Source organism: Protomyctophum bolini, assembly GCF_963924005.1.
Source record: "Protomyctophum bolini genome assembly, chromosome: 5".
Classification (NCBI taxonomy): domain Eukaryota; kingdom Metazoa; phylum Chordata; class Actinopteri; order Myctophiformes; family Myctophidae; genus Protomyctophum; species Protomyctophum bolini.
Window position 1 is genome coordinate 37,086,854 of NC_137866.1, and position 15,261 is coordinate 37,102,114.

Below are 15,261 nucleotides of genomic sequence, written 5' to 3' on the forward strand. Positions count from 1 at the left end.
GGCTGTAGGACAGGTCGTACAAGGTTTTGCCGAACATTCACATACACATAATCTCTGGAGTCATGACAAACTTGTATCACACTTTTTTTAATATTTGGCACAGGACTTAAAGCCTAAAAATGTTTTTTTTGCAAATCTGCACTGATCTCATTAAATTACCCCTTATGAGATCCTCCGGACTGAAATCAGTCCCCAGGACTGAGAACTTTAAGCCCTGTCTATTGGCTATAATAGGTTTCCAAAGATTGTGGGGGGAGCCTATTTGACTAAAAATGCTTATACATATTAGATAGTACCAATAATGTCAAGTGTAGCCGTATATCATAAATACATGATTTCCCCCACAGCATACTCAGGTCCTGAGGGTTACGCCTACAACACACAACATAGACAGACCTCGGTAGGCCAAGTACAAAACATAAATTCACTGAAAAGAAATGTGTATCCGCGTTTGCTGTGCTGAAGATCATTACCTTCTCATCCAGCATGTCAGGATGTTCTGTGAGCCAGACACACAGGAACTGGAAGGCAGCTACGATCATTGAGTGGAGGTCTCTAGATTGAAGAGGGGCGGGGCGGCTACACTGGTAAACAATGTAGCCACATATGGAGCTGACCGCACGCTTACGGTCTGCAGAGTCTACGACTGTCTTCACCTGGGGATCACAGATAGGTGGTGAATTTTCTAAAACCCGATTATTTATTTTGCCATACGACGGCAATGCATGCCAAAATTATTCGCAAAGTTCACCACGCCATGATGCAATATGAACTTTCATATGAACTTCAATATGTGAAGTATGCAAAGTTCAAGCAAAAAAGGAAACTGAACAATCTAAACAACATGTAGGCCTTACCTTGGCCAGTCCAGCCAAAAGTTCCAGGGCAGCCAGTGAGATGCTCATGTCCTGTCTCCACTGGGAATTGAGCCTTTGGGTGACGAGGTGGATGCTACGAACCAGCAGGCCTGCCGCTGTGTCTGCAAGAGCTAGAGCATATGACACACCGAAATACCAACCACCGCAGAGAAGAGTAGAGAGAAAGGCTGGGGGATTAGGACAGACTAGACCCCCATGCACTGAGTATCGTTTCCATGATAATATATAACATGCATGAGACAAAGTGGTGCAAGTCAATGGTTCTCAACCTTTTCAGGCAGAGACCCCCCACAACAATCATACTTGAACTGGGCCCACCCACCCACAAAATCATGTGGAGATCCCCTGGGGAACCGGAACCACAGGTTGAGAACCACTGGTGCAAGTGTTAATTAGCTCTGGCAGTACTAATCATTGAGGGTTTGTTCGTTAACAGGGGTCTCCCCCGTCTCTTCAGACGTTTAGTACAGAACATACACTTTCAGGTCGGGATATCACTCTTATGATCCAATTAGGAGTGAAAGCTAATACAGGATAAAGATGTGAAATTAGAAGTGATGGAAAAAATGAATGAACAGACAAAATTGTGACTGGGGACCACTAAAAAAATTCAAATTATGTTATTGTTAAGTCAAGTTATAGATAAATTATCTTTGTGAGGTTCTCTTACCTGATTGGATAAAATTGGTATCCCGACCTGAAAATGCATTTCCTGTTTACTAAAAATTGGAGAGACTGAACAAACACTCTATCAGGGTTTCTCAACGTGGGTGTTGTGGCATGCCAGGGTGCCATGATGTAAATCCTGGGGTTACGCAGAATACTCTGATAATTGGAATTCATTCAATCAATCTACACAAAATCTGGATGAAAAAGGTTATTCACAGGGATGACCTGAATCACTGCTCTCTAGTCTCTAGAATGAATATCGGAATATAAAACATTAAAACATTTATTTAGTTTTTTCCACACATACCACTTGCAGCACCTTTAAAGGCAGTAAGACACACACACACACACACACACACACACACACACACACACACACACACACACACACACACAATGATCCAAAGACTTAAGGCTACGACCACACTAATACATTTTCATTTCAAAGTGAAAACTATCTTCGTCCACACCAGTGTTTTAACACCGTTTCAGAAATATGTGTCCATATACTAACACGCCTGTTAACGAAAATATATTAGTGTGGATGTAAGTCTTAAAGATTGAAGAATAATAGCAAAGGCATGCAGAAAAGCTGATGTTGACATTAATCAGCTATACAAAATAATCAAAGTACAGTTCAACAGGAGCAGTTCATCCTAGTTTCATTGACACAGCAACACAGCAAAAGAAAGCACTTTAGGATAACCTACAAAGACATTTTACCCAGCGCCTCTTAACTCTGTACACCACTTTAACCACGTTGGCTATAACAAAACACATTCATTTGATTAGTTTTATTTCAAGCATTTTTCTTCACTTACGAAGACATTGTGCAGCTGGCATGATATCATTACAATTAATGTAATCATGAAATGTAGTCAAATGTTCATTTGTTTAGGACAGTATCTGCTCCACATTTTTAAATGGTGTTCAAATGTAGACATGGTCATGGCGGTTATCTGTAGAGCCCAACTGATGCCAGATTTCTGGGTCTGATGTTGATCCCAATGTTGGGAGAGTCCCCCCAATTACCAATGGTTTGAACGATAGGCCTATTATTTTAGATAATGACATGCCCAAAATAGGGACACCAGGTTAAAGTTGGTTAAAATTAAAAATAACATTCTGCTGCATTGTTTTACATGTGCACATAATGGCAGCGTTGTCTGTGCAGCAGAGGCAACAGTTAGATAACTGGATGTGCATATTTGTATTTTTGGAATATATAAGTTGTTTATAACCAAGTTGTTTTATAGTTCTCAAATCACCCCATGTGCCAGCAGTTTGACAGCACTGACCAAATGTTTAACTAGAAGATATCGAACATTAGATACATGAATCTCATGCTCCAGGACTAGAACCGTTTAAGGTTTCCGTTGTTTCCTTACCGTAGTCTCGAAGCAGCGCCTGAGCGGGACGCTCCGATTCTGGGCTGGTGGCCTCAGTGCTGCCCCCGCTGGTAAAACTGATGCCACTATTAGTGCGGCTGTGGCTTTTCAAGGTTGTTTGGCCCCCATCTATACTGCCCTGAAACCACAAACAGGCCAACAAACAGGCCAAATATATTTACGTTTCATTGCAATTTAGGCATTCAGCAGATGCCGTTATACTGAGCAACTTATACTTTATACGCCATCGCATGATGGTGTAGACTAGAGCATATATGTCAAACTCAAGGCCCGCGTGCCAAATCAGGCCAGTGAATGAATTCTCTTTCCCCGCTGGTATATTGCACGCACCACCATAATACTACAAGTCCCACAATGCACTGACTGCGAGTGCATTGGCGCATATCGAGGGCCCGCGAGTGCAAGCCCATGTCTTCACTATTCATCAGCAGCTGAAGCGCATCGCCTGCCTGTGGTCAACTTTCAGCCCCTCTCTGAATGGACTCAGGAAGTTGCAGATAGACATAAGAAATCAATGCAACTGATTCGATTTACTTTCTCATTTTACTATATGAAAGCAGTGATTGGTGAGGATCATAGAGCAGCAAACTGAACACAATCCATGCCACCTGTTACAATAGAAACACTGTGCATGTGCCAGAGATAAGAGACAAATGAAAGAATAAATAACCGTGGGCACATCCATGCGCACATCACGTGCACGTCAGATTAAAACAAATAATTAAAAAAAAATATATATATATATATATATATTTAAAATAATAATAATAAAAAGATTTGTTTTCACATTTTTTTTAACAAAAACGTAATTTTACATCTTGGCACAGGTAGTACCTGCTGCTTAAAATGTAACCTGACGTTCCTGGCACAGATTGGTTTATTTAATGCATTTATTTAATGCATTGCATTAATGCATTACAACGTACAAGATAGAGTACTATCTTATACAGATCTGCTATTTTTGGCAAGTAACTGTTGTATAGAAGGTATGCGTGTGACATCATCATCAAACCAGGAAGTTATACAGGAATGCCTACTGAGTGGCTAAAAACTACTTTCTGGCCTTGACAGCCCATGCATCCAAACAGAAAAGTCATATCTAATTGCATTAAACGACATTAAACAATGTTAAACTCACTTCGCCTGTCACTTTGCCACTCGATTTCCCCATTCACTTTATGCATGCGCATACGCTCTATTGTATAATGTCTGATTCTGATCACATGCAAATAAGAATGTGGACACAGTCATATTTAAGAAGAAAAAATTTGATTTTCCTACAGTCAGAACAAAACCTTAGATGAGGACTTACGGTTTCCGTTTGGGCACCTATGGACTCCAGTAGTGCAGAATCTTGCACAATATTGAGCATTGCACCTGAGGTGGTAAGAAACAAGAAAGCACAGTAAAAACACAACTAATGGACAGAGGTACAACAAATGAGAGAAAGAATGAAATGAGTAAGCAGATGGCTACCAAGGATGAGCTGGGTGTTGTTGGGGTCCGTTTCAGTCTGCAGAGCTCCGATCAGGACATTGACCAGACGTAGTCTCAGGGACAGAAAGGACACAGGCTGGTCAGGACAGCCGTCCTCCTCACTGTACTTTCCCTCCAGCAGAACCTAAAACAAACAGCAGGTACAGTAAATGCCCTGCAGTTAAGTAAAGGTACGCATAAGAGCCCAGACATATGTTAAAGCTACAATCTGTATGTTTTAAACCGGTGGCGAGAGGCAATTAAAAAGATGTCCATCTGTGTACTACAGTAAAGACGAAGGTGCATCGATGTGTTGTCTGCTGCTTCAAATAACGTTTTTGACATTGTCAACCAGTAGGTGTCCTACCTGACACCAGGGTCTAAACGTCTTAATGCAGTAGTAGGGTGACCACCTCCAACCACTGCACATGTTCTATACAGTTATATTGTATTAAGAAGTTAGTCCTACCTCCGATTTGATGTTGCCGAAGTGGTGCGGCAGGGGCAGCATGGCCAGCAGAATGTTGATAGACGCTCTCCGTAGGTCCGTGGGGTTCAAATACATCTTGAACTTGGACAGCTCCCTGGAAAACATTTACACACGTGAAGCTTTAAATAGCACCATCCTCAAACTGTACTTGAGCCCGTGAGAACCACTAAAGCTGAAGCACATGAGCCCTACCATCACTATTCTGTGCGTATTCTGTGCATTGTGATGCGTTGCTAGTTAGTAGATTGGCTATTTTCACAATTGACGTACAATGAAACCTGGGTTTAAGCGGTTACTTTCACTTCACAACGCTTGCCGACTAGAACCAATCTTGAAGATTGATTGTCAGCGAGCAACATATAGTAATACAGAGTATACCGGTAACCTATACTTCAATTTAGGCATTCCTTGGCACTTCTTGAATGGAGTCCCCCCCGGGCTCTATACTAGGCCCTCTGTCTAGTTTTTACTTCACTCTAAGTATGCAAATATCTTTGCAGAAAACGGCTGATCTCTACAGGGTGGCAACTTGACGCATTGGGAGATAGCAATTTTACCCCAGAATAGGAACACTAGGGTTCATGTGGATAGCTTATGCTTAAAGGAATCTATGTACAGTATGTTCAGGTGCTCTTTGGAGAGGGTTTCAATAATACAGGACAAGACTACAAGAATTCTTTAAAAGTGCCAGTGGACCCTGATGAAGACCTCAGGCCGAAACTCGTTTTTTTAACCTGCTTTAAGAAAGAAAGAAAGATTTTTCTACTTCAACTGAACAGAGGTGTCTTGGATCGTCTTTAAAGTTTGCCAATATCTTCCTTCCTTCCACTGTGATATTTTACTAACTCGAAGGTATAGAACTTTTTAAAGAACTCTCCTAAATCTATGGATGTGTTTTGTATTGTACCTGTCCGGTAGAATGGTCTCCAGGGCAGCAATGAAATATGGCACCACTACATTGATGCCCTTCAAGTCTGAGCAGAATAGGGAAGAAGAGTTGAGGATAATGGACGCCAACACTGGTCTGCAGATGAAGTCAGAGATCTGGAGACCCTGAATCAGGACCATGTAGAACCTGCAACAAGACACAACCACTCCTTTAGGCCTTGTGTAAAAAGGTACATTGAAATCCAATGGATACAAATATATCACATTTTCAACTGGAAATTAATCCCCAATGTGACATTTTTGACCAGATCAGATCAATTAAAATCCGTTTGATGAATTCAAACAGCTGCCATGTCTACTGTCACACCTACGACCTCCACACGCATAGAAGTTCACACGTGCAGTGAATACTGTGAGCAAAGGATTGCAAACAATGAGCAAGGTGGTTAATAATAATTTACAAAACTAGATTTGGCAATGATTCACACAACCATCCTCTATAAATAAAGTATTTTTCTTATAATTATATTCAAGAGATGATGTGAAACAAATATTTGTATTTATTTCAAATAGAAAAACATAAAAGGCTTGACCACATTACCTGGAAAGGTAGACAGGCAGAATTTCTTCCCCCGTTTTCTTGCTGCAGAAGATGCGACAGAGCGTCCCGCAGGCCTCTGCTCTTCCTGCCTCATAGCTCTCTGGGAACTCGTTGGCATCAAACAACGGGTTGGACGCCATGGAGTCTGTGGACATCTGGGAGCCCTTCCTCCGCAGCTCCAGACCCACCTGAGTAGCGATGGCTGTGGAAAACAACACCAAAGAGTATAAAACCACATAACATGGAACTGAAGTCTGGTCGTCCTAAACATGCATGAGTAAAAGAAAAAAAGAAAATATCTTAACTCTTATTGTATGCACACTGCAACCAAAAACACAGTAAAAAAAACTGAACATGAAATAAATTATAAATAGACCATGAAGCAGACTTAAAAAGTCACACTCAAAAACCAGGACGATTAAAACAAAAAAAAAGGGGAATTTGATGTCTGAGCACACACCAATGGCAGGCATACAAAGAAGGGACCTCTGACACAAAGACTTTGTCACAAAAGTGCTAGAGCTATCTCTGACATGATGTGTGAGAAAGTGTTGGTGGAGGAGCTTAACATGGCACTGTCATTCCAAGCTGTTAAGGACCACAATGCAAAATCCCTGTGTCAGCACCCTTACTATAGCGACAACGACACTGTCACTCCAGCTAACGACCATTCACTTCATGCATCGAGGCACCAAACCAATTAAATCCAAAAGTAAAAAGAAATACAGATTGACAATGCATTATGATGGAACAACAAAAACAATTCATGTAATCCTCCCACCCCGCACAAACAGAAAAAAAGAAGAAAAAAACAAATTGCTGACATATGGTGATGAAGGGGTTATATGGTGGTAAAGTCAGACTGGGTGACGATCAAAACGGGTGATGAGTCTGTGATCTTAAGACTCCATTCCATCACCATTTAAGTACATTGAGAGAATGCTGGTGAATGATTGGGTTGTGTACAGGTTAAAAATAATAATTAGAGCCCGACCGAGTCCGAGATAAGAGTTCTCAAATTCTGCCAAAACCAGACCCTACCCGAACCAACGTTTTCGGGGTGGGCCGGAAATGTATGCTAATTAGTCGGGCCGGGTTGAGCCTCGGTTGCCATGAAGAATTTCATCATGATTTCTTTTTCGCTCTTTTATTTTGTTTTCGGCCTAACATTATGCTAATTAGTCAGGCAGGGTCGAGCCCCGGCCCTTAATTTTCAGGCTCCTTACCGATGTTCTGGCCGATATCAAAGAGTGCAATATTGTAATAAATTTGAAGAAGAAGTGGTCGGGAGTGGTTTATTGTCAGTATCAGCCGAATAACACACGGGAGTCTGTCCCCGTTACAATTCAGTATTTTAGCTGTGACGTGAGCGCCCCCTCCTGAGTTACTTCCGGGTCCTACTTGTGTGTCGCTTTTGTGTCCCCATAGAGTTATACTGTGACGCTCCATCGGACTAAATCTGAGACGAAAACAACCACTAAAGTCTCATTTTACCGCTTTCCTCGCAACGACAAAGCTGCGCTGCTCTCCCAAATCTGGCTGTGACAGGCCATCTGCCCAACATGGAATACTATCGCCATTTTATTTTATTGTGTCAACTAAATCCTCATTAATGCAAACTAGGTTCAACATACTCAAGCCTGCACATTCTAAATATGCCCCCGAAAAATTTTACAGAGCAAAAAATGTTGCCACCTTCAATAATAATGATAATAATAGTCTTTATTGTCTCCACATCATATATTTTTGTTGTCATGGACACTTGTACAAAACATTAATAATTCTACTCGAGTTGGAAGCATTAAGACCCATTTTAACCCTCAATGGCTTCCTTTCTGAAAAATAACGTCATTGTAAAAAGATTCACACGTTTAGATATTCTATTTACAATGAGATGCGGACGGGAGCTGGTGCCACTTGGACCCGGACGTAACGTAGCATTACAAAATGACGTCGGACTTTGCGCTAGACCCCTGGGCCATGGAGTCTGTCCCCGTTACAATGCGCTAGACCCCTGGGCCATGGAGTCTGTCCCCGTTACAATGCGCTAGACCCCTGGGCCATGGAGTCTGTCCCCGTTACAATGCGCTAGACCCCTGGGCCATGGAGTCTGTCCCCGTTACAATGCGCTAGACCCCTGGGCCATGGAGTCTGTCCCCGTTACAATGCGCTAGACCCCTGGGCCATGGATTGCTGAGGTGGAGCGCCACACCTACCATCAGCTCCCAGTTCTTCCTGCACAACTTGCCACACCCAAGCCGTGCTACTCATACGCTCCCGGGATCGAACCCCTGACCTTGTGGTCCAAAGGCGAGAGCTCTACCGACTGAGCTACTCAGACACTTCAATTTGAAAAATCTATTTGAAAATATCCGATTTAAATCTATTGCAGAACATTTAACTTATAAGCAAACAAGTAAAAGATAAACAAATAACCTTTTGATGATAAATAAAAAAACGAAATGAAATATATTATAGTATATATTATATTAAACGTTTTTTAGTTTAATACAATCAATGAACAAAACTGAACTACTTTTTAAAGGAGATTTCCGAATTGAACATTTTCTTACCATAATCTAATGTTATAGATTATATCCAATAAGGAGCGGTAGAGTTGAAAGATTGCATACAGAGCGCACTGCGGCTGCACGCTGGGTCATACGCTAAATCGCTTATTTTGATCGCTAATTTTTTTTTTTTTTTTTTTTTCTGTCTGTGACCAAATACGATGCAGTGTTTTGTCCCTAAGGGGCTTCTGTAAAAAGGCAAACAAGCCTATGACCCAGCGTGCATGCTCTGAGCTACGGTGCCTTCTGGATGTTTTTTATTTGTTTTCGCCTCTACCACTGGTTGTTGACTACAATAACATTGGATTACGGTAAGAAAAGCGGAATTCCCCTTTAAGTCCTATTTTTTATTATATTTTTACGTTTCACCTATAATGACATGCCCAAAATGAGGACGCCAGGATGGAAATGGTTAAACATCAGGACACATCGGGCAAATAATGGCCGATATATCAACCAGACAGATATAGCGGGTGGGCTCTAATAATAATAATAAATGAATAAATAAAATAAAATAATGGCTGCAATGGTTATGGAGAAACAAACAAAAAAGCAAGGAATTTGTCAAGAACCGACTGTGAATTAAGTGAGAGTAAAAGTCACTGTTCCTACTTACAAGATTTATAAGAAAGGAGAATTTGGATAAAAGAGGCTGCAAGATAACAAAAATAGTGGAGAGACACAAAATCAAAGCAGATCAATATTTTGGGGGGCATTTCCTATCAGACATGAATTGTTTTTTTTATTTTATTCTCCTCAATGGATGACCGTCAAAACGACTACAGCTGTTGAAAATAATTCAGACATGGTGAACGCATGCAAGACACTACACCAAAAGAGAAACGAAATGAACAGTGATGCCTTATTTAGACTTTGTTGCATGCCACGTCGAGCACCAAAAATAGCTGATCTACAAGCTCACAATGCTGAATGCAGTGACTGTGAGCTTGTAGACCGGCTATTTCTAGTGTGCAACTAAGTGTGAATCATCCTCGAGACCGTGCCAACTCCAGCAGATATGTTGTCAATTAATTTTCAATAAATATACTCCACTATAAAGGTTATGACATAATCAATAGCATTCACTTCAAAATATGGGGGTTTTCCTGCATAGAGAATGTAAACAACACAGTTACAGCCTATGCTAGGCATATGCATTATACACTAAAAGGTCGATTTACAGTAAATATTGGACATTAAATGAGCTTTCCTTTTTCTTCTTTACTTAAGACTAAACTCTTATACCAGTCCACTTCTAGCCATGCCCTCCACTCTCACAAATGTCATGTGCCAAACTTCCAGCCAAAAGGCATATCCCACATAACATACAGTTTCAAAAATAATAATAAATAACATACACACAAACTCAAAACAGAAGGTACATAATTTCACAAAAAGAAAGAACATAACCATGACGACAAAACATCCATGCATGCAACAACAATATCAGTCTAAAAATGCTGTTGCACTTGTAGCTATGAACTGCTGACCGTAGTCGACACACTGCTTACCGGTCATGCTGGGGTCTCGGCTGAGCCCGCTGTGGAGCTTACAGTGCACCAGGGCGGCATCAAAGAGCCACTGGCCAAACAGGTTGAGGATGCTGTTGACCTTGGGCCTGGACGGAGCTGGGAGTGGTCTGGTCTCCCAGCTGCTCTGGCTGGGGCTGGACAACAGGGTCGGGGAGGATGTCGCCTGCTGCTGCTGCTGGTGAGACACTTTGCCTGGCTGCCCACCGCTGCCCTGTAGGGGGGAGAGGGGAGCAGGCAGAGATGGTGATCATTACCGCTGTACGTGACAGATTTAATACCTTCTTTTTTATATCATTTTTTAACCCATTTAGACCTGAGAAAAGATTCTACAAATGCCTTCTAAATCCTGACAGTTTTCTGAAAAACGTGTTTATATGTCATTCGTTCTCAAACATTTTCATGTCAAGGACAAGGATGTATTTGGCCGCCGACCCCCATCTGAAAATAATGTTGTTCCAGGGACCCACCAGAAGCAAAGATTTGAGTTACATTTTTCAAAAGTAGCAGACCTACTTGTAGATCTGCTATTTTTCAACAGCTAAAGTACAACATAAAACACCAAAAGGTGTTCCTGCTCAAAATGGGTTATGTGGTGGGACTGGGCAAGGACTTTACCACTGCGCCACCTCAGGATTATGATTATCCTCAGGATTACCTTCTGAGAAAATTAACTTGTTAAGATTACTTTTGTGTTATGGACGATTACAACCCCTTTGTGAGGAATGATCTCCTTTACAGCTCATTACGATTAAGTTTGATTAACAGAAAATCAAGAGTGCAGTCTACCAGAGACCACCAGTAGTGATGTGGAGCTGGAGTAGTGCAGGCCAATAATCTGATGTCCAAAATAGGAAAGCTAAATTGAAAAATAGTTATGTTTGGCGAAGGGTTTTCTCAATACTTAACCCATGAAAAGTATTGAGAATTTGTTTCCAGTAAGACTTACAGTTGAACTCTTGCTGGCGGTTTTGGTGACCACGGTATGTCGCTGCTTCCGGCTGTGAGGGGGTGTGGTGTTGTTGACGGAGGGGGGCGGAGACATGCTCAGTCTGTTGACTGGGGTGGGCGGGGCACTGTCCGCTCTGGGACGTGATATACCTATTCAGAAGAGGAACAATTAGAGACAGCTACACACTTTCACATGAATACTTCACATCAGATCAAGTAGTGAGACCTGGGCCCCTGGATGCAACATGAATTGGCTGAGACTACTTCTTCTACTTCTCTCCTCCTTTACGTGTGTATATCGTTGTGGAGTGAAATATTCTCTGGGTCTTGAACGGTTTGAAAAAAAAACGCTTGAAAATGCTGGCAAGGGCTGCAATAGGCGATGTGTGAACTCTGGCAGTTAATGCGTAAAATGCTACGGTGGAAAAGACTCAATAAGGTGGGGTTCGGTGGCATAATGAGTCGTGTGTGTGTGTGTGTGTGTGTGTATGTGTATGTGTGTGTGTGTGTGTGTGTGTGTGTGTGTGTGTGTTAGGGCATTAAGCAACTAGTCGACCTTGCTGGTACTAGTTGACTAGTTGAGAAGGAAAAATAAATATTATTTTTTCCCCGATTTTGTAGGCCTCAAGATCAGGTAGATTATAGTTATAGTCACCAATGTACACCGTTTTTAAATGTACAAATATTTATTTAAAAAAAAGTGCCCTAGTGTGTGTGTGTGTGTGTGTGTGTGTGTGTGTGTGTGTGTGCGCGCGCGTGCGTCAGCATGTCCAATGGCCCTCTAAGCTGGTGAGAACAGTTAGCTCAACCGTCTGGGCACCGAGGCTGCCAAGCCAGCCGGACGGCGTGCCCCGGGTTCGACTCCCGAGACCGGCGGCCTTTGCCATGTGTCACTCCCCATCTCTCTCCCCCTTTCCTGTCTGACTACTGTTCTCTATCAATAAAGGCATACAAAGCCCAAAAACAGATCTTTAAAAAAAGCTGGTGAGAGAGAACAGAAGTGACAGCCCTGTCCTACTGGGAATGTCACTCTGTCTGATTTATCCAACATTAATTAATAATTATATTTGAATAAACCAAATCCACCGAAACTGAGGTTACCCACGGCAACGACGGCTAAAACTGCAATCCATGCATCTCTATTACGCATGCACTCACTTACCCAGGAAGGCATCGACCAGGCAGCTGATGCCCCTCATGGCCCTGAAGAAGATCTGGGGCAGTTGCTTCAGGCAGGGATGAAGCACTACTTCTTGAGGTATGCCACTAGAATTTAAAAACTGCTCCTGGAACTTTGGCGTGGTGCTCACTATCCCTGGGTTGCTCAGGTCCACCGGGTTGCTATGGGAACCACAGAGGGTCAATATGATCGAAGCATACATGAGCCTACCATAATACTTAATTCCTACTCTACGTGGTGTCTAATTCTTACTATATTTTACAATTTTAAGTTATTTGAAAATGTTTGATCCCTAAAATAGGAACATCAGTTGTTTAACTGGCACATGTTTTTATGTTCCATTATCCAATTGGCCCCGCTGGTGCAATATGTCCATCCTCACTCTGAAAAACGGTGATCTAATAGTACAACGGCGTGCCACTTGTCAATGTCAACGAGAACAGACTTTCAAGCTCGAAGATCAGCTCAAACAGCAGCAGGTGGCGGTGTCTGTGTTACCTGAGCATGTGGAGGAAGCGGTACCAGGTCTGTGAAACACAGTCGTTGTCCATCTCCACGGGGATTAGACTTGCATCCTCATCCGGGACTTTGAAAGGAGGGAAGGAGGGGCCGTGGGTGAAGCGTAACAGTCTGGAATAATACAAAATATCATATCATCAAAAAAGATATGACATTTAGAACATATCGCATTAATAAAGACAACAACTCTTACTGTAGGAAGAGTTAGTTAGTGGAGGTACTACCGGCAGTAGTACCTCCACTACCGGCACTGTGGTCAAGACATTTGGTGCTGATCAGTCGAGCAGTTTGCACAATAAGCTCAAGACAAGACACAAAGACCAGACCTCTTATAGAAGGGTAGCCTCCTGCAAAGCCTGGCAGTAGAAATGCCGTTTATGTAATAATGACTGCAGGCTATATATTTATATACAGTACTGAGTTTTAAAATAATGAATTATTATAATTAATTGTTTTAAGTGATTGATCACCCAGCACAAGTTGTATCCAAATAGTGTATCCTACATTTTACAAGAACATCAGATACATGTCAGCCGATGCTCAAATTAAACAAAATATTTGGTGACTTATTTACCTGGAGGTTAGGGCACATGCCACTCTGCTCCACTGCTCCACCACTGGTGGGTGGTGTCTCCAGTTAGCCAGCATCTCCCGTGCTGTCTTCCAGTAGGGTGGTGTGGGGAAGCAGCGAGCACATGACAGCAGCCACACCTCAAACAGCACTGCCATCAGTTTCTCTGCCAGTTTCTCAGCCACCCCAACTGGGCACACGGGGGAGAACGTTACAGTTATTGGCATATAAAATAAACCTGAGCGTGGACATACTTTGCATTCAAATCTGATTTTAAGAGGTGTAGAAAACATGACAGCTTTTTTTCCTACCAGTTGGTGTGTACCTTTACCTCTGCTTTCAGATGAAAGGTTTTCATTACTTTTGCACTATAATAAAGAGACTTTTGTGTTCAATGCTAATTCAGATTATGGAGAGTTGATATTTTGTATAGAAAATATTGTGAAAAACAATTAATTAGATTCAAGTTAATATTTGATAGTTATAGAACACCGAAGTCAGTTGATTCTTAATATCCATATGAGTGAAACGGCTCGGGTGACATGTTTATTTTTCAAACACAGTTCTTATATGAGGCGATCTAAAATCCCCCTATGGGGATTATAATGCAAATAAAAAGTACACGAACCTGTGTCGAATAATATCCGAGCTCAATTCTGTGAACTGAAAACGGGTTAAAAATATATTAGAGTCAGTGGGTTACAGATCAATAAGTAGGGTCGTGGCGAGCTTACCCCCAATAGTGGGTGGGGCCAGCAGCGTGTCATTGACACGGAGCAGGAAGAGAAGCAGCACTTCCCAGGTCTCCCTCTCCATATTGACAGACTCCCGGGCCAGCTTCTGGACCGCGGTCAGAACCTGCTGGCACAGTCTGATGTGGTTCAGACTGTGCTGTTCAGGCCTGGAAGGGGGATTAAGAGTTATAGATCTAAGGTGTAAAAGAATTATAATCATCTTATACTGAAAAGTGGTCTGGAACACCTTGAGGAAGACAGCATAGCTGTCGAAACATTGGTTTTGTTTTTTTTCATTCCCTCTCCTCCTCAACACCTTGAACACCGGTTATCATAGTAGGTACTAGTGCCGGTGAAATGTGTGAGATAAGCACATAAGAAGTCATTTGAACCGGAAATAAGTGTGCTGACGCTCAGATCATTGTTATTGTTAGCGCAACCTTGAATTAATGTTTTATTAAGCTCCGAACATGATACATCATACTTTAATTATGTTTTTTTTCTTTTGCACGTAAGCAAAAAGTGGCTACTTTGATGTTTCCACTAGCAATTTGGATAACAGAACAATTTCCCATTTGAAAGTTTGCCTGCCTGTCCCGAGGCAGTGAGTGACCCTTTGTGGCAAGGCGAGACTTGGGAACCGTCAATAGGACCCTGCTGGATGATCGCAGGCAGATCACAGATATATCATCACATATACGCAGGAGCCTGACCGTTTAGGCTTTAAAAACAGACAGTAAAATCTTAAAATCAATTTTAAAACGCAAGGACTGGTGTAATGTGCTCACTTCTCTTT

At 42.0% G+C, this 15,261-nt stretch overlaps 1 protein-coding gene across 7 annotated transcripts in view; it reads right to left on the reverse strand.

The window, feature by feature from the left end:
* The window catches only part of ralgapb (Ral GTPase activating protein non-catalytic subunit beta), a 29,531-nt gene that overhangs the window by 10,854 nt on the left and 3,416 nt on the right, over nt 1–15,261 (reverse strand). For 3 of the 7 annotated variants that reach the window (XM_080764467.1, XM_080764468.1, XM_080764466.1), the window contains exons 4-18: nt 14,466–14,632; nt 13,735–13,921; nt 13,140–13,271; nt 12,624–12,802; nt 11,460–11,611; nt 10,493–10,724; nt 6,412–6,613; nt 5,830–5,997; nt 4,902–5,016; nt 4,433–4,577; nt 4,269–4,333; nt 2,936–3,074; nt 1,549–1,575; nt 858–979; nt 474–656 (exon numbers count right to left, since the gene is read on the reverse strand). In XM_080764467.1, the coding sequence (XP_080620593.1) occupies nt 474–656; nt 858–979; nt 1,549–1,575; nt 2,936–3,074; nt 4,269–4,333; nt 4,433–4,577; nt 4,902–5,016; nt 5,830–5,997; nt 6,412–6,613; nt 10,493–10,724; nt 11,460–11,611; nt 12,624–12,802; nt 13,140–13,271; nt 13,735–13,921; nt 14,466–14,632 (2,215 nt within the window). Of the gene's footprint in view, nt 1–473; nt 657–857; nt 989–1,548; nt 1,576–2,935; nt 3,075–4,268; nt 4,334–4,432; nt 4,578–4,901; nt 5,017–5,829; nt 5,998–6,411; nt 6,614–10,492; nt 10,725–11,459; nt 11,612–12,623; nt 12,803–13,139; nt 13,272–13,734; nt 13,922–14,465; nt 14,633–15,261 lie in introns of all 7 variants that reach the window. The other 4 variants (XM_080764472.1, XM_080764471.1, XM_080764470.1 and 1 more) reach the window with 2 other exon arrangements.